At 39.5% G+C, this 24,396-nt stretch overlaps 1 protein-coding gene across 2 annotated transcripts in view; it reads left to right on the forward strand.

Annotated features, from left to right (window-relative positions):
* Nucleotides 1–1,871: 1,871 nt before the first annotated feature.
* SEL1L (SEL1L adaptor subunit of ERAD E3 ubiquitin ligase) overlaps nt 1,872–24,396 on the forward strand; it is a 36,590-nt gene continuing 14,065 nt past the window's right edge. The window contains exons 1-13 of one of the 2 annotated variants that reach the window (XM_051806198.1): nt 1,872–2,105; nt 9,025–9,062; nt 9,411–9,633; nt 13,048–13,215; nt 13,829–13,934; nt 15,586–15,748; nt 17,735–17,788; nt 17,869–17,928; nt 18,546–18,627; nt 18,947–19,101; nt 19,850–19,906; nt 20,901–20,969; nt 23,247–23,324. In XM_051806198.1, coding sequence (XP_051662158.1) covers nt 2,030–2,105; nt 9,025–9,062; nt 9,411–9,633; nt 13,048–13,215; nt 13,829–13,934; nt 15,586–15,748; nt 17,735–17,788; nt 17,869–17,928; nt 18,546–18,627; nt 18,947–19,101; nt 19,850–19,906; nt 20,901–20,969; nt 23,247–23,324 — 1,329 coding nt within the window. In that variant the 5' untranslated portion in view covers nt 1,872–2,029. The remainder of the gene's footprint in view (nt 2,106–9,024; nt 9,063–9,410; nt 9,634–13,047; nt 13,216–13,828; nt 13,935–15,585; nt 15,749–17,734; nt 17,789–17,868; nt 17,929–18,545; nt 18,628–18,946; nt 19,102–19,849; nt 19,907–20,900; nt 20,970–23,246; nt 23,325–24,396) is intronic. The other variant, XM_051806197.1, reaches the window with a different exon arrangement.

Below are 24,396 nucleotides of genomic sequence, written 5' to 3' on the forward strand. Positions count from 1 at the left end.
AAACCTGCTCCAGAGGGGGCTCCTCTCTCCTCAGGGTCACAGGTTCTGCCAGGAGCCTGCTCCAGCATGGGCTTCCCACAGGGTCACAGCCTCCTTTGGGCATCCACCTGCTATGGCATGGGGTCCTCCATGGGCTGCAGGTGGATCTCTGCTCCACCATGAACCTCCATGGGCTGCAAGAGGACAGCCTGTCTCACCATAGTCCTCACCGCAGGCTGCAGGAGAACCTCTGTTTTGGCACCTGTAGCATCTCCTCCCCCTCCTTTTTTTGTTGACCTTGGTGTCTGCAGAGTTGTTCCTCACACATATTCTCACTCTTCTCTCCCGCAGCCATTGCACAGTAACTTTTTCCCCTTCCCCAGAGGTGTTACTGCCATCTGTGATTGGCTTGGCCTTGGCCAGCAGCAGCCTTGTCCTGGGGCTGGCTGGCATTGGCCCTATCAGACATAGGAGAAGTTTCTGGCAGTTTCTCACAGGAGTCACGCTTGTAGGTCCCCCCTGCCCAGTACCCAAACCTGCACCGCTGACCCCCGCCTTAGTTCCACAGTTGGGCAGACTGGAACCATCTCCTGTGCTGGGGTCAAGTCTTCATGTCACCTCAGCGCCCCTCATGCTGCATCCCAGGCTTGGCCTGTCCCGCCCGTGTGAACAGTCACTGCCACATGTGGTGGGCTCGTGCCACTCCCCACACTGGGGGGGTTCCCCTCCTCTCACACCACCTTGGTCCAGGTGCCCTGGCTCCTGCAAGGTGCTCCACTCCAAGGAGTGACATACACAGACAGGTTCATTTAACACTGCTCCATTGACCACAGCATAGGTTAAGCCTGATCCAAGTGCAGGGAAGTGCCCTGCACCAAGATGATGCTCCCACGCCACAGGTGCTGCTTGGCTTTCCCAAAGCCGATGTGCATTGTTCAGCACTGCAAATAGAAAAAAACTGACTTGTACTTCGGTATTCTGCCAGTTAGAATCAGACCTATTCATTAGCTCTATCCAAGGCACTTACATGCTACTGAGGCACCTCCTGGCTGAAGCGGTGCCGGCATTTCGCTGCCTGTGGACCCTATCCTGGCAGGCAGAAAATCCCTCAGCCAGCCCTGGGTGGGACAGAACGTTTCACAGCTTCTGCTCTTGTCTCCTATGGGAGAAAGGCAGCCACTGGTGGCTGCTCTCACCATACAGAGACCCCAGATGCAGCACTGTGAGGATGAGATGGCCTATCAGTATTCGGGCAGTGGGACAAATGCAGTCCATAACCCAGCACAGCACTGCGCACCGTTACAGTCCTGTGAGGCAGTAATATTTACTACCTAGACATGTTTCAGTCCATTAAAGGTCGCATTGCTAGTTGCCCTTCCTTGTTTCCTTTTGAATTGACCTACAGAAAGATGCAATTCTTATGAGAACCGAAGAGTTGTGTCCCACACTGCTCAGCCCCTTTCCGGAACCGATGCCTTTCTGAAGATAAAGCTCAACTAACTACACTCTTTACGTTTCACATACTCCATCTGTGCCGGTCTAGACAGATACTCAATTCACGCCTGTTGCCCCTACTCCCAAGGAAGGAGGTGTGTTCCGTTCCCGGCAATCCCGCTGTCTCCCGGCCCGGCCTGCAGGCGGCGCCGCCGCGCTCCTCCCAGCGCAGTCCTGCGCGGGGGGTTCTGGGTGATGTAGTCCCCGTCTGTGGATGCCTGCAGGCGCACGTCCGCCGGCGCAAGGCACTGTGGGTGTTGTAGGAGCGGCACTTGAGCCAATGGAAGGCGCCGTTTCGGAAGCCAGTATCGCGCAGCCGGCACTCGCTGAGACACGGGCGGCGCCATTGGCTGACGGAAGGGCGTGACCGGCGACAGATGGGCACTCCGAGCCAATGGGAGAGGGCCATGTAGACCCAGCCGTTGCCCGTGTACGGCCGCCAGCGGCCCGTGCTCGGCCACGGGCGCCGCAGCCGATTGGCGGGGGCGGTGCAGGGGGCGGGGCTAGGGCGCGGGGTCGGGGGCGCTCGGGCGGCCCCGCAGAGCTGGCGGGAGGGATGGGGCGGCGGGCGCTGGTCCTGGCGCTGGGTCTGAGCCTGGTGCTGCTCTGCGCCAGAGCGCTGCCCGCGGCCGGTAAGTACCGGGGCGCCGCCCCCTCGCACCCCGCTGGGCCCCAGCACTGCGGCGGCCTCGCCCCCCGGGTGTGCGGCGGGGGAGGGGCGCCGGGCGCTGCCGCGGTGTCTGTGAGGGGGTCCTGGCACCTGCGGCGGGACGCGGGGGTGGCAGCGACAGGGAGGGGACCCGGTGCTCTCGACGGGGCTTTGGGGTGCGCGGGGGCAGCGCCGACCTCTGAGGAGGAGCGGGGGAACGGGAGCGGGGCTCCCGTCAGTGCGGGGGGCGGCGGGGCCGCAGCTACCCCCGAGCCGGCGCTTCGCCTCCCCGGGGTGCTCCTTAGGCCTGGCGGGGGTGGCCGCGTTGCTCAGTGCGGTGCCCGCCTTTGAGCAGCTCATTGGGAGCCCACTTCGTGGTGCCTGCGCTGCTCAGAACCCGAGTGAGGCGTTTTGTCCTCCCTAGCACGCATTTTCTCGCCGAGGCGCTGATAATGCTGATTTCGGCATTGTCACAGCAGTTTTCTCACCCAGATCTATATAGAGAGCGTTTCCGCGTCCTGCGTTGTGTGTGTCCCCATCATACTTTTTTCGTGCTTATTTTGTTGTTATGTAGCTCAGGTTCCGTGTGCTTCTCATGTGTTGTCATCTACTTCCTTTCCTAAGATTTCTACCTCCCACACCCTTGTTTCCCCCATGGGCTGGTGAGGGGGATGTGCAATGCATTTATTTATATAGTACTTCTGAAGCCAGAAGCCAGTACTTTAGCAGACAGCCTTATCCAGTACTACTGGAGATGTGCTTTTACACTATTTCAGGAAAGTAAGTCCAGTGGTTTGGGGCTCATTTTCCTCTATGCTGTAGAAAGTTGAAATTTTGAAGTTCTGTTACTGGACTTCAGATTATTCGAGCTTTGTACGTTACTCTGTAAGCCAGCAGAGCACTTCCCAAGTTATAGAAAAGATACAGACAAGTTCTGTGAAGCCAGGGACGTGTAGCCACTTTGAATTGTGTGCTCTCATTTATAATGTATATAAAGAAAAAAAGCTAAGGCGAGAAGAGACTGTGAATGTCAGATGAACCACCTGTTATGTACATGGAAATTAGGTGACAAAATTAAGGGCTGGTCAAGTGTGCATCAGTGCCTGTAATAGCATACAACTCTGCTGTCTTGACTGTTTGTCCACTGTCACAGAGATATGTTTGTGAGTATGAAGTTCTAGTAGTTTAATTCAGCCTCTATGACCCTTATGTTTAGAGTCAATTGAACTAATACAATTGGTAAGCCAAAGAAAGCACACAGTACAGTACATGAATGAAGACTTAGGAGATGTTGACAAACTTAAAAAGCTACTGTGAGGTAAAACTGTTCATTCATATCCAAAATTAATTAGGAGAGGGTGCTCAGAGTCCATTGTTTGTCAGCAAACTATAAGAGGAATACCTTTCTTGCTCCAATTTTTGGCAAGAATCATTCTGAAAGAAAATTGTCATTACTTCATATTTTGATTTCCAACAGTAGCAGTATCACTTTCTGGTATATACCTTACAACTGTGTGTTAAATGCTTCCTTGAATACTTGTTTGTTCCTGATGTCTGGTCTGGAAAGAGTCATCTGAGATATGAGTATGTTGAAGGGAGGAGTTTTAAGAAGGATGAGTAAAAAGGGTTCAAGTATTACATTCCCTGACTTTAGGAGCAGATTTTAATTGTGGGTTTGCTGGAGGTTTTTTTGTAAGAAGTATTTTAACTATAACTTTAAATATTAACTCTGTAGTCATAAATTTTGTTTAAATCGATTTATTGAAAACTGCAGGTGAATGCAAGAAAACTCTGGCCTAAAGAAATGGGCACTACTCTTTTAATCATATGATAGTAATACAAAGTATGAAGGAGTTTAAAACGGGGACTGGGAAAAGAATATTAAGAAGTCCACAGGGAATTGGCAGAAGCAGCTAAAAAATGCGAAGCCATGTGTGTTTTCTAGATGAAGCTGACTTTCTTCTGCTTATTACAGCAGCAACGGCCTCCTTCTGTTGGTCATTCATTAAGAACATTGACAAAATTCCTTTTTTTTTCCTAATTGCCAATGTTTCATGATTCTTGGGCTTGTTTCCTCTTGTTCACAGACTGAGAGGTAGAAATGTTCTCATTCTACCTGAAGAGAGGAAGCGATTCTTCCTCTGAGTCTTCTACACCTTCCGTGGCTAACTTCAGCCATAGGCAGGCATTTTCGTACTGTCCCGTTAACTGGTAGGACAAATGAGCAGAGTCGTATACCTGTAGGGAACTTAAGTACCTGTTCTTTCATAGGACAGAGCTCAATGGCTTTCCCTGGCCTGTCTGATTTTGCTTACATAACTGAAAAACAGTCCCTAGACTTGTTGCCATGTTGCCTGACAGGGAATCTCAATTCTTACAGAGGAACTGCTGGAGAGTTGGTTCTGTGACTAGTCAGGCAGCAATTGTGAGGAGACTGGAAAAAAGATCTTTATTCAGGGTGACGGTTGACCTATATCTCAATCTTCTAGTTGGACTAAAATGAATGCACTGCACAGATTGTAGCTTGGAACAATTTACTTGCTGCCAAGGATACGTTAGAACTATTCTTGCTGAATAGATGCTACTTATGGATTTTTCTTAACTCACTGCATGTTTTAAAGGTTTGTGTAATGGGAGTAGCACCTATGCTATCGAATCTGTTTCTGTGCTGAATATAACAGTTGAAAATTTGATGAGAAGCAGTCTGAGGTAATTTTTTCTTAAGATTTCCTTTTTTCCTGCAAGAATTGGATAAACAGAGTTTGCATTCCCTTTCGAGGTCTAGTCATTGGCACAAAAGCATTGAAAGAAATTACTAAAATACCACAGAAAATCTCTGTGCTGTAAAACACTTTTTGCCAAGCTGTGTCTGTTCATGCACCCCTTTATATAGAAAGATTTTTGAGCATGCTTCTTAAGTGTATTTTTAATGTTAGACATTGATGTACTATTATCCTAACATATTACGTACATCATAAAACACGCACAAAAACACATGAGATGAGAAAAGAATGAAATAAAGGTGGAATGAACACTGTATTAAGAAAAGGTAACAGTACAAAAAGTATTTTCTTCTTGCAGCCCTGGTGTGTTGGCTAGCACACCCCCCTGAGATGCACACACTCCACTTAAAAGATCGCTGCTCTAGGCGGACTCTTACTGGTTGCTTTGTTGTGATAGTGTTTGAGGCTTGAAGAGCTTGGCAAAAACTAGAAGGAAACTGACTGCAGTGATCAGTCGAGGCATTCATCAGAGCTCTGGGAGGTTGCCAGCTGCTTGCGCTCATTGAATTTTGGCTGTTTCCTGAACGTGAGTGACCACTGTAACACTGAAAGTAGTAGTATTTCTTGTCTGGTAGTAGCAGTCCCTTAGCTTTATCTGATGGCAAGTGATTTGTTCTTCTGATACAGCAGAAGTTTGGAACTGCTGAACTCCCTTGAGCTAAGGACTTTCTTGCTGAATCACACTGCATAACTCTTTTTGTTTCTACCCTTCTCTCTTTAGTGCTCTCTTGAAAACGGTAATTCTCACAAAATGGTAGGATCTTTATCCAGCATATGGTACAATTTTTTTCTCTCGCATAGGCTGCCAAAGTACTTTTGCTATATTTACATAGACTAGTTGAATGCTGGTCTTTCTAATTGAGGAAAAGAGGAAAAATGAATACTTTTTAAAGCAGATTTTAATTATACATGAGGTGTGGATAGTTGAAACAAGATTTTTAGCTCTAGAGCATGAGAGCACCCAGCAGTGTCTACACAGCTCAGCGCTGTTTGTAAGTGAAGCTTTCTGTACAATGTTGTCAGCTGCCCACTTCAACCACAAGTATTTTTGCCTACCTTCTCCTTTTAATATATTGTTGCATGTCCCTAATATGTTTAACAAATGCTAAGATTAATTTCCACTTGGCCTTTTCAGAAGAGGTTTATAGAATTAGGCAGCTCTGGTAACAGATCCAAATTTTTTAAAAAAAGTCAGTTACTTTTTTTTAATTGAAGTGTGGAAAAACAAACTAAACTATCAGCTTTAATCTCTGAAGCAGGTGCACAAATGTAACATCTGTGACTTTGTTCACTAGCTGAGCCTTGACTAATAAACTGTTCTTAGGTCCAACAGTGACTTTCCGTAGACCTTTTATTAACACTTTCAGAATAGTTTTTTTAACAGTTTCATAGAGGTAAACATACTTCTAAGAGTAGCTGGTGCATATTAGTCAGCAGTTCTGTGAAACAACAAGGCTGCAAGTGATCCCTCCTCTAGTCACATTATCTGTCATCACTGCAGCCTCATCTGCCTACCTTAGAAGGAAGTCTCAGAGTTAAGAAAAGTTAAATTAATATTTCTGGGTTTGCTTTAGCACTGTTTTGAAACCACTGTTTGAAAACGATTGTTGAAGTACAACTTCTTAATAAGGAAGCTGATTCCTTCAGAGGGATTTTAAATGATGCAATACAAAGGAAATAGATTTATTTATTTTCAAGGAAGAAGACCAAACACTTAATGAGCTCTGCCTTGCTCGGGTGTCTCTTGCCTTGCATATGAAGTTACAATAAAAATGTTGTTTGATATGTGTGCATAGAGAGTATAACCTATTTATATTTGACACTGTGTGGTCTTTTGGTGTCAGCCTTCTAGAAATGGAAATCAGTTAGTCAAGCCTTTACCAAAACACTAGAAAACTCTAGTGCTATCAGGCGTATACACTAGTTTTGAGCAGACAAAAACAATCACCCTGGCTGGTGTAGTGGTTAAAAAAAAACAAGCATGATGTTTCTTACTGCAATAACAGTTACTCCACAAGTACTTTATATATATTAAAAGAAGTATATAAGCTACAGGGTAAGTTATCCTGTCTCAGTTTTCCCCTTCTCCGGAAGCACGTCTGAATGTCTCGACAAGCTCTGAAGTTTAAAGGTGGCATTTGGTCTTAGATCAAAATTATTTAGGATAATAGAAACTAGTTTGTGGCAAATATGGTAAATTCAATTTTGTTTTATAGTTTTGAAATAGAAATGCCAGCAAGTATCCTAAATGTATATGTACTTTTACTGTCTTTAAAAACCAGTTGTTATATGGTGATCTGAAAGTTCAGTGATAGAACTTCTTATGACTTACCACAATATTCCTCAGGATGATAAAGCAGTGTGGTCTCTGCCAAAAATGTAGCTAGCCTTGTTTTTTCCTTGTGCCTCATGATGTTTTTTTCCAAATTGATGTTTGTTCTCATGCTGTCTTGGTTGCTTCTTGCAGGGTCTATTTTATCTGGAGTGCTCTTTGCCATCTCCACAAGTTCTTCTGAAGTGCTCTGCACACTTTCGTTTTTTGACATGTAGAGTACAGCTGCTTATCCATATTGACTGTTCTAGATCCTTTTTAATTCCATGTCTGTTGGCAGTCAAACTATTTGAGCTTTACATCCTCTTCACCATCCTGAACGGGCTGTCATTTGTTTCAGTTGCGCTCTCAAACTTCTTGTCACCGTAGTTTTGCAGCTTCACTTTTAAGCCTTAGCATTTTTTCTTTGTTTTTATTATGCTATTACAGCTTACAGTTGATTCTCCCTCATCTTTTTACTTGTTCCAATCAAAGGTTATACTTCGAATAACAATATGGAAGCTAAACTCCAGAAAGCGATTTCCAAGATGAATCTTTTCATTGCAAATGCCCACAGTTGCTCTGTTGTAGTCATAGACTTCAAAACATGTATCAGTCAAGTGTCATGTTTGTAATTTGTCGCTTCAGAGATGATTTCTCTCTGGTAAGACACTTTACTTGCATGTGAATGAAAAGCATGCAAGTTTTGTTTGTCAAATGCTTCCGGGAAGTCAGCAGATTTCTATAAACTTTTGGAGAGTTTTGTTGTCATTTGGTATTTGTGCAGATACCTTTCATAGCCAACTGAAACACAGCCGATGTTGTGACTCATGTATGGGGCACTGACTTCTTTTCTAGTCATAGTGCAGGTCTCCAGACTGTCAATGCCTTACCACTGCTACAGGACATTGGACACCCCAGAACCTCAAAAGGGGGGATTTCTAAATGTAGGGGGGGTTAGTGGCAACTTTGCTTAGTGAACTGTTTATATTTTGAGCTTTTATTTTGGTTTAAGTGAGTTGTGTACCAGAGAGAGGGAGGTCTATAGCATCTTCTTTCAAATGTAGTGAGATTTTGTTTACCTAAATGAGGTGGTGTCAGATACTGATGACTGGGAACAGTCATATTTCAGTGGTGTTACTTTTGGAGGCTTTCCATCAAAATGATAGCACAGTTGTTTGAAGCACAGTGAGTAGCCCATTTAAGTTACAGGAACAAAAATATTGTTGCAGAAATAATTCTGCAAAACAATGATAAAACTGTCATAAATAAACTTTTCTGATTATCTTCTCTTTTTCACCTGTCCTAAAGACAAACTAATTTCTCACTGTTTGGAAGAGACACCTCTCTATAAAGCTTTTAATATGCTGGTCAAGCAAAATGAATTTGCATTCTACAAAGGCCAATGTTCATTATGAGTGTGAGGATAATAATGTAACTTTCTGGTCTCTACTGAAGTTGTTCATACTAATCCTTAGGTTACATAGGCCTTTTTTACTTGATGCACACCTTTTTAAGTAGTTTAGGTGGACTGGAACAATTCAGACTTTGATTTGAGTTTAAAAAAACCCACACTTTTTTTACTATTGAAAACACAGCTGTGTTGGCATAATTTAAGGAATAGGATCTTCTGTGAAACATTTGATTCCTCCTGAGAACACTAATAAGGTCTTCCTGAAGTGAATTGGTCAACTTAGTACTCTAGAATATTTCAGAACCATGATACAATATTATAACTAAACTTATTTTTATTTTTGAGATAATTACTCATGGAAACCAATTTTACTGACTTATAACATCTCTTCTAGATGAAGAGGGAAATCAAGATGAATCACTGGATTCAAAGGTGAGGAGATAAGTTTCTAATCATTCTGTTTTTCTTCTGGAGTGAGAGCAAAGGTCTGAAATTCAGAACTGTGATTTGATTTCTGTTTTAAAATGTTCTGTAGCTCTTGCTGTCTCAATTTCTGTGCATCAAAAGGATTAACATTGTTTTGTAAGTTTGAAAAAATTAACTTTTTTTTTCAAGAATTGAAAGGGGTAGAGCCAATGAGAGCTGATAGAGGTAGGTCAACACTTTTGATACTACTGTTTAATATGTTAATTAATGATATCTTTAAAAAGTAATGGGTTTTTAGCCCACTGCTGCTCTTTGGTTTCTAATCTTCTAAATTATGTGGCTGCTTTCCTTCAGACTTTATCTGCAGAGGACCAGGTAAAGGACCATTCCACAGGAACTCGAGTAGTAGCAGGTCAGATCTTCCTTGAATCGGGGAAATCAGACTCTCAATCAGAGGATGAAGAGAACTTTCATAGTCAAGAAGAGGAAAAAGAGAATTCGCTGGAAGAGTTGAACTCTCTAGAAATGTCAAATCTATTAAATAAGGATTTGGAAGAAGCAGAAATGCAGAGTCCAGGTAACTGTTCACAGACTTTTGAACAAGGGACAAGAAAGATGCATCTGAACAACTTCAGCATTTGGATGAACACAAATAATAATATGAAATATCTTGTGTTTTAACCTCTCTATAATGGAATGTTAAATACTGCCTTTTCCATTAGAAAGTAACATCAAAAAGTTTTGAAATTTATTGAGATTCAGTGGTTTTGAGATGCATTTGAAAGAGTTTTCCATTATTCTATTGTTTCCATCTTGCTGGAAAACTCTAACTGTTAAATGGAGAAGGCCCTGATTGCTTCAGTAGGACTCAAGTACAGTCCTGTGTGCCATAGAGTGAGAAATTGCATCAGTGTTTTTCAGCCCCTTGGCTGTTTGCCCAGCGAGTCAGTTGACAGAGAGGGAACAAATAGTGATGTGAAGACAAGTTTCCTAGAACAGCATTGAGTGCCTTAGGGCAACATCTAAATTGCATGTAAACTTCAGTAAGTTTTTAAATATAGGTAAAACGTTATGTAAGGTAAAAGGTAAAACCTTGTGCCTGAATTCCCAGGAAATTCTAGTGTTGCTTTTTTACTACATAATTTTGATTTGACTTTTTGACTGCAGTTACTAGCAGATAACTAGATGGCATGGTTGAGTACCTTAGCCTATGCAGGAGACTTTTCGTTTGTTCTTAAAAAGTAAATCTTCAATATTACTGAAAAAAATCTAATTATATGGTACTTAAGGGTATTTGTCTTCTCAACTCATTCAAATGTCAAAAAAAAGCAGGAGTTTTGAGATGAGCTCTGTAATGTACTGAGTGTTTTCTAATAAGCCTTCCTTATTAGTGCAGAACTGGTATACAGTTTGTGAAAACTCAGTAATAGGATTAATTATTGCTGTTGATAGGTGCTGTGTTGTACAGGTAAAAGGTATGTAATCCAATAAATATCTTTCTGCCACAAAAGAGTGAGCTAAGCACCATATTTAGTTAGTGAAGCCTATTTCAAAAGTAAACTTTCAGGTACTTTTAATCTCATGTCAGAAAAATGTAGCCAGATGACTTGCTCCCTGGCAACTGAGGTTTTTAACTACAGCTATCAAAGTACGGCAAGTCACTTTCAAAAACCATAAGTTTAAGTCTTGCACAGTTTTTGGAACATCTAATGAAATAAATAAGCAATGTGGATGGAAGGATTACTAACTTTATATAAAAAGCAATTTTGAAAGAAAAGTACTTGTATTCTGTCAGGAGAATAAACTGTCCTTTATCAGTCTTCTGGCAAACTCTTTAAGTGAGCATATCTCAGGTACGGATGTTACATCTCCCAAATGAGCTACTGATGGCAGGATTGCATTACAGGACATTAAAGTATTTCTAAATACAGTTTAGCTACCATGTATGGTCATGAGATTGCATGGGAAAAAATTATATTCTGCAAGTTTCCACACGTATTTTGCAGGATATTGAGCATTAAAAAAAATTAGTAATTTAGAATTAGTGCTATTAAAGCTTTTAACCTTCTAAGAAAGAACTTGTCTTGCTCTCTTCTGAAGAGTGAGGAGTTTTTATATGCAAAGAAAATGATCCTTTATTAGTTATTGTTATTTTGTGTTGTAGTGTTTTGTAACACTGAAGTTCCATACTAACAGTTTTTACTGAAAACTGCCCACAAGTTTATACAGAGCTGGCAGTTACTGTTGCATTTATTTTCCTACTTAGAAGAATCTTACAGTAATGTAACCAATACTTATAAGTAATCTATGAGTAGTTCCTGCAGCATAAAGTCTGAAATGAGATGTAAGTAAGGACAAAATAAAATTAAATACCATATACTTTATTCAGACATAGTAAAAGAGGTAGATTTCTACTTGCACACTCAATTTCACAAGAGCTAATTTATCCTCTGGGTAAATTGTTTGCTTCACTTTGTCTTTATCATTCTCTAAGTATGTAGTAAAACAACTGTGGTGTGCAGTTTAACCTGTGATTGCATTGCTGTGTTGCTTTAGGGGTTACTGTTTGTTACTATCTGGGAGCAAAAATAGAGGAGAACTGGGGAGAATTTCATAACTTAAGTGTGCAGCTAACTCTCATGCAGAGAACTGTGTAAAACTGCTTTCAATACAAGGGACAAGGTACTAAACAAAGCAAGTAAAACTTTGAATTCTCAAGTAGTATTTATATCCTGGAGTTTGTTCAAATGACAGTGAAAAGAGGTCCCATCAGTTGTAGTTATCTGAACGCTTAGCTTGAGTTTTTACATTATTCTGTAGTTAACAGATGTGTGAAATTATTCCAGGCTGATTGCATATAGACACATTATTTTTGAATGCTGTTACTGAAAATAACACTTCTCCTTGTGATATAATTAACGTGGAGTGGTGTGGTGGAACTTCTGCCAAGGAATTCAGTTATGAAGAGCAATTTGAAAAGGCTAACTACACCTGAAGACTTACTTTTGCTTCAGAAAATAAACACGAGATATTAATATTAGTATGGTCTTTAAGCCTTTCAATTGTAGACCCTAGAAAAAAGAACTACCTTTCTCTTTAACCACAAAAATTGCAAACTTAACTTGAAAAAAACCTATAATTGACATTGTCGATTGCACAACTTTGCGAACGCAAGTGTTGGATTTAGCGTAGTGAAAAAGGGAAACTTTTTAGAAGTCTAATTGAAATAATTCCATCTTCAAAAAACAAGGATAATTCTTAGTCTCCATAGAAGATTAATGTTATTTTAAAATACTGCAGTACTGAAGTCAGTAACCTTTGAAGTGTTAGTGTGTGAGAAATGATAAATCATGTTGTTCAAAGTCATTTTGAATGCAACTAAATATATTGATGAAATGAAATAATGTTTTCAGTGTAAGTACATTCAGGAGTAGAAAATTACTGGACTTGTAGTGATTAGAATAACCATCCATCCACATTATAGTGATTTCACTTAAGTCTTTTCATCCCTGGTGATATTCAGGTACTTTCAGTATAACATCTAGTGATGTGTGTTGTTCTGCCATGGTTGTATCAACTCTGGGACTAAAATTAAAATATGCTCTGGAATGTACTTTAAGGGTGCATTGCAAGGTCCTTCACAGAGAAGAGAAAACGCAGAGAAAGGCTCTTTATTTTGATAGGCAGTAAAAATATAACTTAGACTTGCCTTCTCTAATCTATACAGTATTTTCTTTACTTAGAACTAAGGAATATAAGAAACCACACGCCTTCTACTTTATTTCATAATTAAAACTAAGAATTATATTTTGCAAGTGCTATTTAGAAAAAAAGTTGCTTTTTCAGGCTTTTGTAAATTAGGAATTTTACAGAAAACTTGAAAAATTGTAGTTCATAGGAGTTAAAACCAACATAGGAGCACTTTACTATATGTAGTAGATTAATTTTGGAATAAAGGAGAGCAATCTAATTCCTGGGTATGCATTTTCAGTGTTGACAGCTATTGGGGGCACTGCAGATGGTGAACCTTGCCACTTCCCCTTTTTGTTTATGGAGAAGGAATATGCAGAGTGCACTGCAGATGGGAGGGAAGATGGCAGGCTTTGGTGTGCAACAACCTATGATTACAAGAAAGATCAAAAGTGGGGCTTCTGTGAATGTAAGTAACCTAATGTCTTGTTCTTGTCCAATGAATGCTTTTTTAAGCTAGTGTTTTCAGTCCTCTTAATGCCCTTTATTTCTGGATCTAGAAGTCCCTGTCATATATTAATGGTCACTTTATGCTGTGATAAACAAGTAGTTACAAAGGCAAATTTTTCATGATGGAAAAAGTTTTAATGCAAATTCCACTTCCCAGAGCTAATCAGGAAATCTTGCAGTGGAGGCATCTATAAAACACTTAAGTTTTGAGGCTGTCATATAGGGGTTTGGTAGTATTTCCCATTATACTTGCTGATTTGTGGCACAAAGGCAACCCTTCTCTAGGGCATGTCCTGAAGGAGGAACCTTTCTTCCTGCACAGTTTGCTTTCGAGCAATGAAAATAATATTTTTTTCAGCAAACTCATACGTCAGAGACATCACATAAGAAGGAACCATCTCCCAAGATACTCAACACCTCCTTTAGACAGCTTTTTGTATTCACTTGGGTTTATTGGTCTTCAGAAACATATTTCTGACTGTATTTTTCCTTTAGAAGTAATAGGAATTCTGAGGGAACAGTGTTGAGCTGTATAATTGGATCTCTTAATGTCCTTTTTTTTTTTTTTTAAGCTGAAGAGCAGTCTAATAAGAGAAGGCAGATGCAAGAAGCTGAGGATGTTTATCAGATCGGAATGAAAATCCTTAATGAAAGCAGTAAAAAGGCTCAGAAGAAAGTGTGAGTCTACCTTATCCACTCCCACAGGAGAAGGATGACATGTCTGGTCATTCTTGCTTAAATCAAAATGAACTTAAATGAGTTTCTCCAGGATTTTGAGCTTTATTGGATTTAAAAACAAACTATGCAGTGATAGTACTGAAAATAAATAGTAATTTCAGGGTATTTAGAAAAACAGATCTATGCCTGCATTCCTTTGAATGCCATAAAAATTGTGTGAAATGAATTTCTGAAGAGTGGGTGTCATCAAAACATTGACTTAATGCAAGATGGTGCTGCAGTTCTCTAGCCTCAATTTATATGTGGTAACTGCCCGGGAGAAAAATAACATGATACAAGATAATTGTCCTTTTTCTGTTGTTTCTTACAGTCCCATTCTCATTCTGCTTCAAAGATTAAGTGGGAAAAATTGGCATTTCTTGTCCTGCTCTGTTGTTTTTTTTCCTTGCTTTCTGATGGTTTTGGTCACCATAAAAATAATATTAAACTTAAGCTCAACAAATTGTTAAAATTCTAATAACCAGTGTTGTATGAGAAAATAGGGTAATGCCTGTAGACAAAATCAAAGAATAAGAAAGAAATTAGTGTTCTGTTCATTCTGGTCTCTTTGCTCTCTATTCTGTATATATCCAATTAGTGATTAAATAGTTGTCAGCTTTTCACTATAATTAAGAATGGCTGTGTTAATTTAGAGCTCCCTGTTACTCATGTTGACAACTTCGTAAGTAAGTGGTGACTTCCTGCTGATTATTATGTGAGCATTATTAGTACTTTAAATTTGTTTGTGGAGATAAGGTTGTTGGTAAAGACAAAGGGAGACAATATCTGTTGGATTCTGAGTAGCATTTTTTGGTATAAAAGAGTGTAAGAATTGTAAAACAATATTAGATTTTCGTTCTCTTGCACATCTTAAACCTTCTTAGAAGATGAAATTATATGAGTAACCAGGTGTGCCTTGGTATGTCCTAAAGAAAGAAAGCAAGTCTGAGAATAGAAAGGAGGAGAGGTAAAGAAAAATCTTGGAGCGCTATCAGAGGTCCCCGAGAGACCAAGCTGAATCATGCTTGACAATACTGTTACCATGTTTAAGGTTATGGGGGTTATAATTGCTGTGAAACCAGCTGCTGTGAAATTACTTGGAAGGACTGAAATAGAAAAGGGAATTTCCAGAGATCCTTCTCATTGTTAGCTTGACTGTTTCATCACCTAATTGGTCATGTATGCAGTTTTCTTGGGCCCAGTGCTTGGTATTTTCATTGGAATGGCTTTATCCTCAAACAAGTAAAACTCCATAGTCTTTTTCAGGCTGTCACAGGAGTGGTTCTACTAGATACCTTGTACAGGACTTAAAATTGTTCTGCTGCAAAAGCGTGATCATTTGACCTAAAACTTCTTGTCTATCTCACTGAACAGGAAATGTCTAGTGCTTTGCTTTTGGAGCAGAGTGAACATTAAAATAGCTTGTCTATTATTTAAATCATAAGTTGTTACATATATGGTTGATCAGTAGCTGGAACAAATGACTATAGGTAGATGCATTTGTAAAAAATAGAGACTAAAACAGAGAAATAAAACACTTCTCCAGAATCTTCAGGTTTATGAAGGGAATCTTCTTTGCCTAAAGTTGACTAAGAAATTGTTTTCTCTTAAGAGCATATCAATATCTTCTGAAAGCAGCTGACATGAATCATACCAAGGCCATGGAGAAAGTGTCTTATGCTTTGTTGTTTGGGGATTACCTGAAGCAGAACATCCAGTCATCAAAAGAACTGTTGGAAAAACTGACAGAAGAAGGATCTCCGAAAGGCCAAATGGTATGTCTGTCCTTAAATTCTACAGATCTTTTTATAGGTTTATAAATCGTTTTATAGATTTTACTTATTCTGTAAGTAAATATGCTTTTATAGATGGCACCTGCACCCTCAAGGTAAACACTAATGCCTTAGAATTTTTAAGATTTCTAGCTTTTTGTAGATTTTAATGTAGCTGTAGTTTTCTTTCACCTTAGACCCTTACTTTCTCACAGTTGGTGTGTCACGTTACCGTAGCTTCGGTTTAACCATCTTTTAACCATCTTTTCAAGGCAGTAGATTTTTAGCAAGAACATTGCATTGGGATGTGCACCTGGGCTGGAATAACAAGAGATATGGTAGATAAAGCAAGCTAGAAGGCTCAAGACCCTTGGATGGGCTCCAGTGGGGCAGTTCTGAGGGTACTACCAGGGGCAAAAGGGGTCTTAGGATTGGATGTCCCCACTAGATATGATAATTAGTAGAAGATATAAAACTGCAAGTTCTGTATGTGCATGTGCAAGTTTGTACTCTGTAGGCCAGAAGGCCTTCATTAAGAGCTGCTCTCTATCTTATCTGTGCTAATATTGCCTGGTGAGGTTTTTCTCACGGTTTTTAGGTATCAGTTTGGCACCTGAGAGGCTTTTTCTTTGAGTTTAAAAAAACATTATTTAATTACCAGTAATAGAGTACAGTGGTGGTCTTTTAATTTCTTATCTGTTGTATGACTGACTAGATTGGATGTATAAGTCAAAAAACAGGTAAATACAGGTGACTCCAGCTAACAAACCTTTTCTGAAACTGTATTATATTTTTCTTGTGGTTTGCGTGGGATGTTGTGGCTTTTCATTTGCAATTTTGTCTTAGGTAGATATACACACAAGTTTATAATCTAGCAATTATAAACTCCTAGGAGTCTTAAAAGCTGTTTAGTGAAATGAGACTTGCTTTATCCACAAGCCTTTGAACATTATAGCATTTTTCATACTTACTGTTATGAAGTATCATAAAATATGGGTGTTATTAATTGTAATGACTCAATATCTGCATATACTTACTGTTTAGTTCTCTTGGAAGTGTCAGCTTAAGTAATTACCCATTTTCTCTTAACTCTTTGGCTACCAAGTTTCCTGCTGCTCCCCATTTAATAGTAGAGCACTGGTTTACCATAGAAAGCAGGAGCATGTTTTCTCTAGAGACTTTATATCTCAAGGAAGACCTTGGCTTTTATTGGTCTAGAATTCAATACCATCTGTATGAGATGATTTTTGTGTGTGCTTTCAGATTGCCTAGAATAGTGTTAGAGCATAGTGTATATATAAAGGTGTTTATATTTCACAATCTTCTGTGCTACTAATTTCTCTTCTGAGCCACAGAGGTGTAACAGGTGTTACAGACAGTGCAGTAACTATGTAAATCTTAAGAACAAAAATAACTTCTGAAAAAACCTCAGCCAAACAGCTCTGTGCATTTTAACCACTTACATTTATAGTCACAGTTGCAACTAGCCCATGGCAGAACAAATGCAAAATAGTAAGTTCAGAGGATCTGTTAGACAGTGACTCAAACAATACAGATCTTCCAGAGAAGGCCATGATTCTCATATGTTTGCACTGATGTATGAGACATGGGGTACATGAATAACCTGACACAAACTGCTGAGCTTCACTTCAGGGTCTTTAAACTGGGGTACTTTGACTGTTAGGGACCTCTGGATCTACACTTGACATTCAGGGAAGTGATTTGTTCCTTGCTTTTGATCCATTCAACTGAATTCTGGTGAAACAGTAATTTATGCTAGTGTCCTAAGCAACTGAATAATTTAGAAACTTCATACTGTAAAAGGGGCAGGGAAGAGCATAGATATAACAGGCACCGAACTGAAGGTAGAGCTTGGCATATTCTTTGCAGCTTTGATTTATTGTTTGACTTCTTTATGCATATATATTCCAGGAAAATTGATCCTTGATTTTTTGAAGAGTGTACTGACAAATTTTATTTCATTTCTAGGCTCTTGGATTTCTGTATGCATCTGGTCTGGGAGTCAATTCTAGTCAAGCTAAGGTAATTTAGAAATTTTCAGTGTGTGTTCTTGTGTTTTATATTAGAGGCAGATGTTAAATAACGAATGATTTTGTTTTAAGGCCCTGGTGTATTACACTTTTGGAGCTTTAGGAGGAAATTTGATCGCTCACATGATTTTGGTAAGTAAGATTGTTAATAACTTTACAGATGCAAGAGTGTTTTTGTACTCTTAAGTTTTTAATGTAAGATTTCATTTCATGTGAATGCACTGTCCAAATATTATACCACTTGGCGTGCATTGGGTGGGCAGTAGTATCTTCCCATTATTCCTTTTTAATGTAAGGATAAGTCTGCCCATTGTAAGCTGTATACTGCTATGAATTTAGATGAACCATGTTTACATCTCTTGAGTCAAAGCAGAAGTATCAGACTTCTAACATTTGTAGTCTAATGAGAGCTATGAAACATCTTTACAGAAGGTTGTTTTAATCAGTGTTGTGAGATTTAAGACAAATATGTGCAACATGTGTAAGTAAAAGGCTTTAGGTGTTCACCCTAAAGTGTCATTCTGCTTATTTGCTTTTTCTTGAGTAATATCTCAAGTATATTTGCTACACTTAACCTTTAATGGTGTCAAGTCAGTTGCTTTTAATGCAAATACAATGGACTTGTGGCCTTTGTCCTGCATGTTGTCTTGTCAAATCTTGCTCAAGTAACGTGAAAAAAATTTGTAACCTGACAAGCAGTATGTTCTCAAATAACTGATAGTCCCATATTTGGATATTTTCCTTTCCAGGGTTACCGGTACTGGGCTGGGATAGGAGTCCTTCAGAGTTGTGAATCTGCTCTCACTCACTACCGACTTGTAGCTAATCACGGTAAAGACCTTTTACTAGGATAACATTCTTGACTTTGTATGTATTTCTGCATTACTCAGCTAGAAGATACTAGAAGTACTGTCAACATTAATAATATAAATGCAGAGAATTCCTGCTATTAAACAAGTTATCCATTTTGGCTCTGAATCACGATATGCTATTTTTATCTCTGTTAAAATGTCTTTAATTATTAGAGGGTGTCAAAGTAATTCATTCTCTCTGAGTAACAAATTGAAACTCTGTAGAGATCTGGTTTTACTAAGTTGTGGTGTTATTTCTGTATGGAACAAAACTGTCTGAAAACTTATCTGTTTTCCAGTTGCTAGTGACATTTCTTTGACTGGTGGCACAGTGGTTCAGCGAATTCGCTTAGCAGATGAAGTAGAAAATCCAGGAATGGCAAGTGGCATGCTAGAAGAAGACTTGATCCAGTATTACCAGTTTTTAGCAGAGAAAGGAGATGTACAAGCTCAGGTAAGATTAAGTTCACCTGATGGCATGCAGACATTTTCAAGAATTACAGGAAGAGCTTTATAAAATACAGAAAAACATTGGAGCTTTAGTGTTCTCTTCCCCCTAAATCAACCTCTTTGCTCTTTTCCAATTACCTTTTATGTGAAGAGACGTATTTTAGTGTGTTTAAGGTAGAACTTGGACAGAAAATGCAAATTTTCTCACAAAATAAGCCCAAAGTTACAACTTTAGTATCTTAGGAAAGAGGTCTTGACTTTCACTAGCAACCAGCCAGACTTTTTCAAGGATAGCTTTAGCTGTTGTAGAAGGATTTATCAAAAAACTAGCCCTGTCTGTGGATCTCAGTTTCTCACTGCTTCTGCTCTTACATGAGTTCTGCATGCTGCAGGCTGAACCTCTTCTACACACAGTGCGGGAGGGGAGGATGCTAATATAGTCTGAGTGTCACAATCCAACCTGGTCATATATGATTTCAGACTTAGGGAGACAGGATTCAAATGAACAGTTGTTATTTTGCATCAAGGACAGTCATGTCACTTCTACCTAGGATAAATTTCCACTTAGGCTAATGTGAAAAAATAGGCACTGTAGTTATTGAAGCAAATCTGTTCCTTCAAACTTTGTGGCATCTTTAACTCTGATATGGTCTGCCTTTGTGCATGTTATTAACTCACTGGTATCTGTATTACTAGAAGAAGAAGGTCCCTAGGGAAAAGTGACTAACTTGCAGTGTAAAATTTATTTTTAGGTTGGCCTTGGACAATTGCACTTGCACGGAGGAAGAGGAGTAGAGCAAAACCATCAGGTACCTTTTCTGTATATCTCTGGTGCATATGACACTTGGCAGAGGGTGAGAAAGTATAACTGAGACAACAGTGAAGCAAAAGTGTATAAGTACCACTGTAGGTATATAATAATTTCAATAACCTTGTTCAATAAAACTTAATTTTTATGTAACTAGTAGATGGAACTGATTTTCTTACATAATTAGTTTAAGACTAATCACCTTAGAAATGAGAAAGTCAAAACCAAAAACTGTGTTTTCATCAAGTAGTACTGGGAACTGGCTGAGCTTTTGTACATGGGGTAGAATCTTCATGATGTGCTGGGCATGCGTTAGTGATGATAGTCTAGTTTATGTGGCTTTTCTTCTGTAGATGAAACCATGCAGCTTTCAATACTGAAGATATTAAGTATGCATAGAAAATAGAACTTCTGCTGACATAAGCCAACCTGGCTATTGCTTATAGAAGTTAAAATAGCTAACCTCTTCTTGAGTATGTGTCGAAAAAATGGAGAGCTGAGGATGTGCAGTCCTGAGGATTATTTCATGCAGTAATTATTTAACAGAAATGATTTAATGGTCATCACATTTAAAATACCTCAAAATGACTGCTTCAGAAGGGTTCAGAGATGAAAGCGAGTGGTCAAAATGAGTAAAACCAAATTCTGTGTAAAAGTGGAATAGGAACTGGCAAATCTCTCCTATTCTAAACATAGCTTGGAGGTACAAAAAGAAAGATTTACCTATGTAGCTTATGCATAGTAGCAGTTGTACTTTGGGGATTTTTTTTCTTCTGCTTTTTGGAATACGCTGTTGAGAAGGATTGCTGCTCAATATTCCGATTGTATAAGTGGGGAACCCTGTTACATTTATTAAACTAGGTGGAATTGATAACTTTAATCCCCAGAAGAACTTGGTAAGTTGGCAAACAACCTACCTGCCTCTCCTCCATTTGTAAGAAAAGATTCTCAAATCGTAGTCATGGTGGCTAAAATACTTGTTTTCTTCTCTACAGCGAGCATTTGAGTACTTCAATCAAGCAGCTAATGCTGGCAATTCACATGCTATGGCTTTTCTAGGGAAGGTAAGATATAAATGCTCTCAAAAGTAAAAACATTGACTGCCTTCCAATGAAAAAAAAGCAAATCTTTCCCACTTTCTGATATCAGGCAGTCTAAAACTCGAATGCTGGAATCTAAGTATTTCTATTTTGCTACTGTTTTGAGTTTTCCTGCAAGATTTGAGTGTTATAGCAGACTACGTGTCTAGACTAAATTTTCCTTCACTTCAGGAACTTTTGTTTTTCTCTAAATAGTGCTTGAACTAGAGTGGTTTTTAAAAATCAAATAATTAAGTACCTAAATGTCCTTTTTCTGTGGAGGAGTGTGCCTTTGAATAGACTCCTATTCTTTTCCAAACAGTATGTGGGGAAAAAGCTAGGTTTCTCCAGATTTTGCCTGGTAGGAAATACTAAGCTGACAAAGGAAAAGGGAAGGACATTGTTACACTGTGGAGAGAACTGAGGCATCTGAGTCAGAATTGCCAATAGGTCTGCACTTACTCTGACTAAAGCCTGAATCTATCTGCAAGGTGGGCCATTATTTCAGTTTTCTCAGATTTAAGGACTTTTTTTCCGAGGGCAAATCATGCCTGACCAATTTGGTTGCCTTCTGTGATGGAATGACAACAAGGGAAGAGTGACTGATGTCACCTACCTACACTTTCATAAGGCCTTTTACATGGTCCCACACAACATCCTTATTGGATGAGACATGGATTTGAAGGGTGGAATATTTAGTGAATAAGGAATTGGCTGGTTGGGTGCAACCAGAGGGTTGTTTGCAGATGACACCAAGCTGAGCTGTGCAGTTGACACAACAGAAGGATGGGATGCCATCCAGAGAGACCTGAACAAACTGGAAAAGTGGGCCTGTGAGAATCCCATGAAGTATGACAAATCCAAGTGCAAGGTGCTGTACCTGTGCAGGGCAATCCCAGACATGAGCACAGACTAGGAAAGGTCATTGAGAGCAGCCCTGCAGAGAAGGACTTGGAGGTTCTCATGGGTGAAAAGCTGGACACCAACCAACAGCGTGCACTTGCAGCCCAGAAGGCAAACAGCATCCTGGGCTGCATCAAAAGCAGCATCGCAGCAAGTCAAGGGAGGCACAGGGAAGACATGGACCCAATGGAGTGAGTCCAGAGGAGGACCATCAAGATGATCAGAGGGATGGAGCACCTCTCCTATGAAGACAGGCTGAAAGAGCTGGGCTTGTTCAGCCTGGAGAAGAGAAGGCTCCAGGGAGATCTCAGTGCCATCTTCCAATGCCTTAAAGGGGGCTTATAAAAAAGAGGGAGAGTGATGTTTTGCAAGACAGATTGTGATAGGACAATGGGGAATGGTTTTAAAGTAAATGAGGAGAAGTTTGCATTAGATATTAGGCAGTTCTTTATTCAAGGAATGATGAGGCACTGGAACAGGTTACGCAGAGAAGTTGTGTATGTCCCATCCCTGGAAGTGTTCAAGGCCAGGTTGGATGGGGCCCTGAGCAACCTGATCTAGTGACTAACATCCAATGGCATGGGAGTTGGAACTAGATGATCTTTAACCCAAGCCATTATATGATTTGTAATCTAAAACGTGATTGGCTAGCTGCCTGTGGTGATGATAATGTGTTACTGCTTAGAAAAGTATTTAGGTCACTGGTCTGAGATCTGGGTTGCAGACTACCTTCAGCCTGTGAGGAGCTAAATCCTTATTACTCCATTTGAATACTCTCTAAGGTTAGGCTGCAATAAGCACTAGCTCTACCTCATCTTTTTCAGGCTGTCCCTGCAGTAGATAATGCAAAATTCATGTCCTTAGAGCCTGCAAAAAATAGTATAATGTGCTGTTCAAGGCACCTGACAGAGGAAAATGCAGTTCCTGCTTTCTCTACTGCTTAAGTGTTTTGTGTCTAATGAAATGAACTGTTTAGTAACCAATTTTTACTTTGTTTTCACAAAGTATTTTGACTGCCAATATTGTTAGACTTCCACTGCTCTCGAGATTTTTACCTGATTGTGTTCTTCACTGCAGATTAGTAGAAATTGAAAATGAGGAGTATTGCCATGAAAACTGTTTAATTTTATGGGCAGTTCATTCTCCATTAGAAAGTTAAACCCTCTGAATCTAAATTTTATAGCAGAGAGATGTATTTTCTGCTTCTGGCCAAGTTCTTTAATGATTATTCAGTAATGCAGTAGTTAGAATATTGTAAGTACAATAGACTCTCTCTCATATGCAAGGTGAAGATGCTTCATGATCTTCATGCTAAATTGATTTCTTCAGCTGTTCTTCAATAATGCTTTTCTCTTTCAGATGTACTCAGAAGGAAGTGATGTTGTACCTCAGAGCAATGAAACAGCTCTTCAGTATTTCAAGAAAGCTGCTGATATGGTATGATTATCTCTAAGCTAGAAATACAGCATGCACACTAAGAAGTTGATTAGCTTCAAAATGCTGCAAATGCTTCTTTATGTGCCCTTCCATGTGTGCATGCCTTCTCCCAGATTAGCCCATAATTAGACCTTGCTTGTCTAAGATGTCAGAAACCACCTCCAGTTCTGGCCATAGTGCTTCATGAGGCTATGTTCGGCATAAGGAGTCTAACTTTTATGAGTAGAGTCTATTACATCAGTATAAAATATTGTCACCTAAATAGTCTGAAGTTCCGGGAAATTCTAGTTTCTGTTAATCTAAAGTTGTTGCAGAAATTTACAGTGCACTGATACGATTTTTTTGGCTTATTTTTTGTAAACAGATAATATTTATTAATATTATTATTATTAATTATACACTACTTGATTATAATTTATTATGATATATTTAATTCTGACTATTAATAATTATTAATAATAATGTTTATTAATATTAAAATAAATGTTTAGCACATGAAACAGTGTATTAAGTTTTGAAGGGACTGTTGCAAGATAATTGCCTTCGTGGTTCTTATATTTCACAATTAGAATGTTGTTCCACATCTCTGTCCTAAAGTAAGGATCTCTCACTGCTCATTTCCTACATTCACTGAAGGTTTCTGATGTGCCCCATTGATTGTTTTGGCTCTGAAGGAATGCCATGATGCATTCTTTTGCAGGGGCAGTGGTTAGTAATGCAGCCCACAGGACAGCCAACAGTCTGCCCTTAAGGCAGATTCTTGGAGTTCCTAGAGTTGTTTTGGGAGCTTCCATAGCATCCAAAACATTTCAAACTTGAAAAAACTAAAGATGACTAAGCTATTAATGGCCCATCTTTCTATGGGTATGAGTTCTGCATCTTGTGTGACACGGTAAAAGTGCACAGTAGACTTTCATAAGTAGTACTGAATTTTTTTTCCCTGTCAGTCGTGTAGTTCTTGAATAAAGTTTACCATATATGCTGTTTCCTTCCTAAATAGCTGTTACTAGGAGCAAAGATACAAGACAAATCTGTCTTGAGTGCTTATATGTTTTAGTGATGTTTAAAACAT

Source organism: Manacus candei, unplaced genomic scaffold (assembly GCF_025592945.1).
Source record: "Manacus candei isolate 608988 ecotype Guabito, Panama unplaced genomic scaffold, ASM2559294v1 h1tg000067l, whole genome shotgun sequence".
Taxonomy (NCBI): Eukaryota; Metazoa; Chordata; class Aves; order Passeriformes; family Pipridae; genus Manacus; species Manacus candei.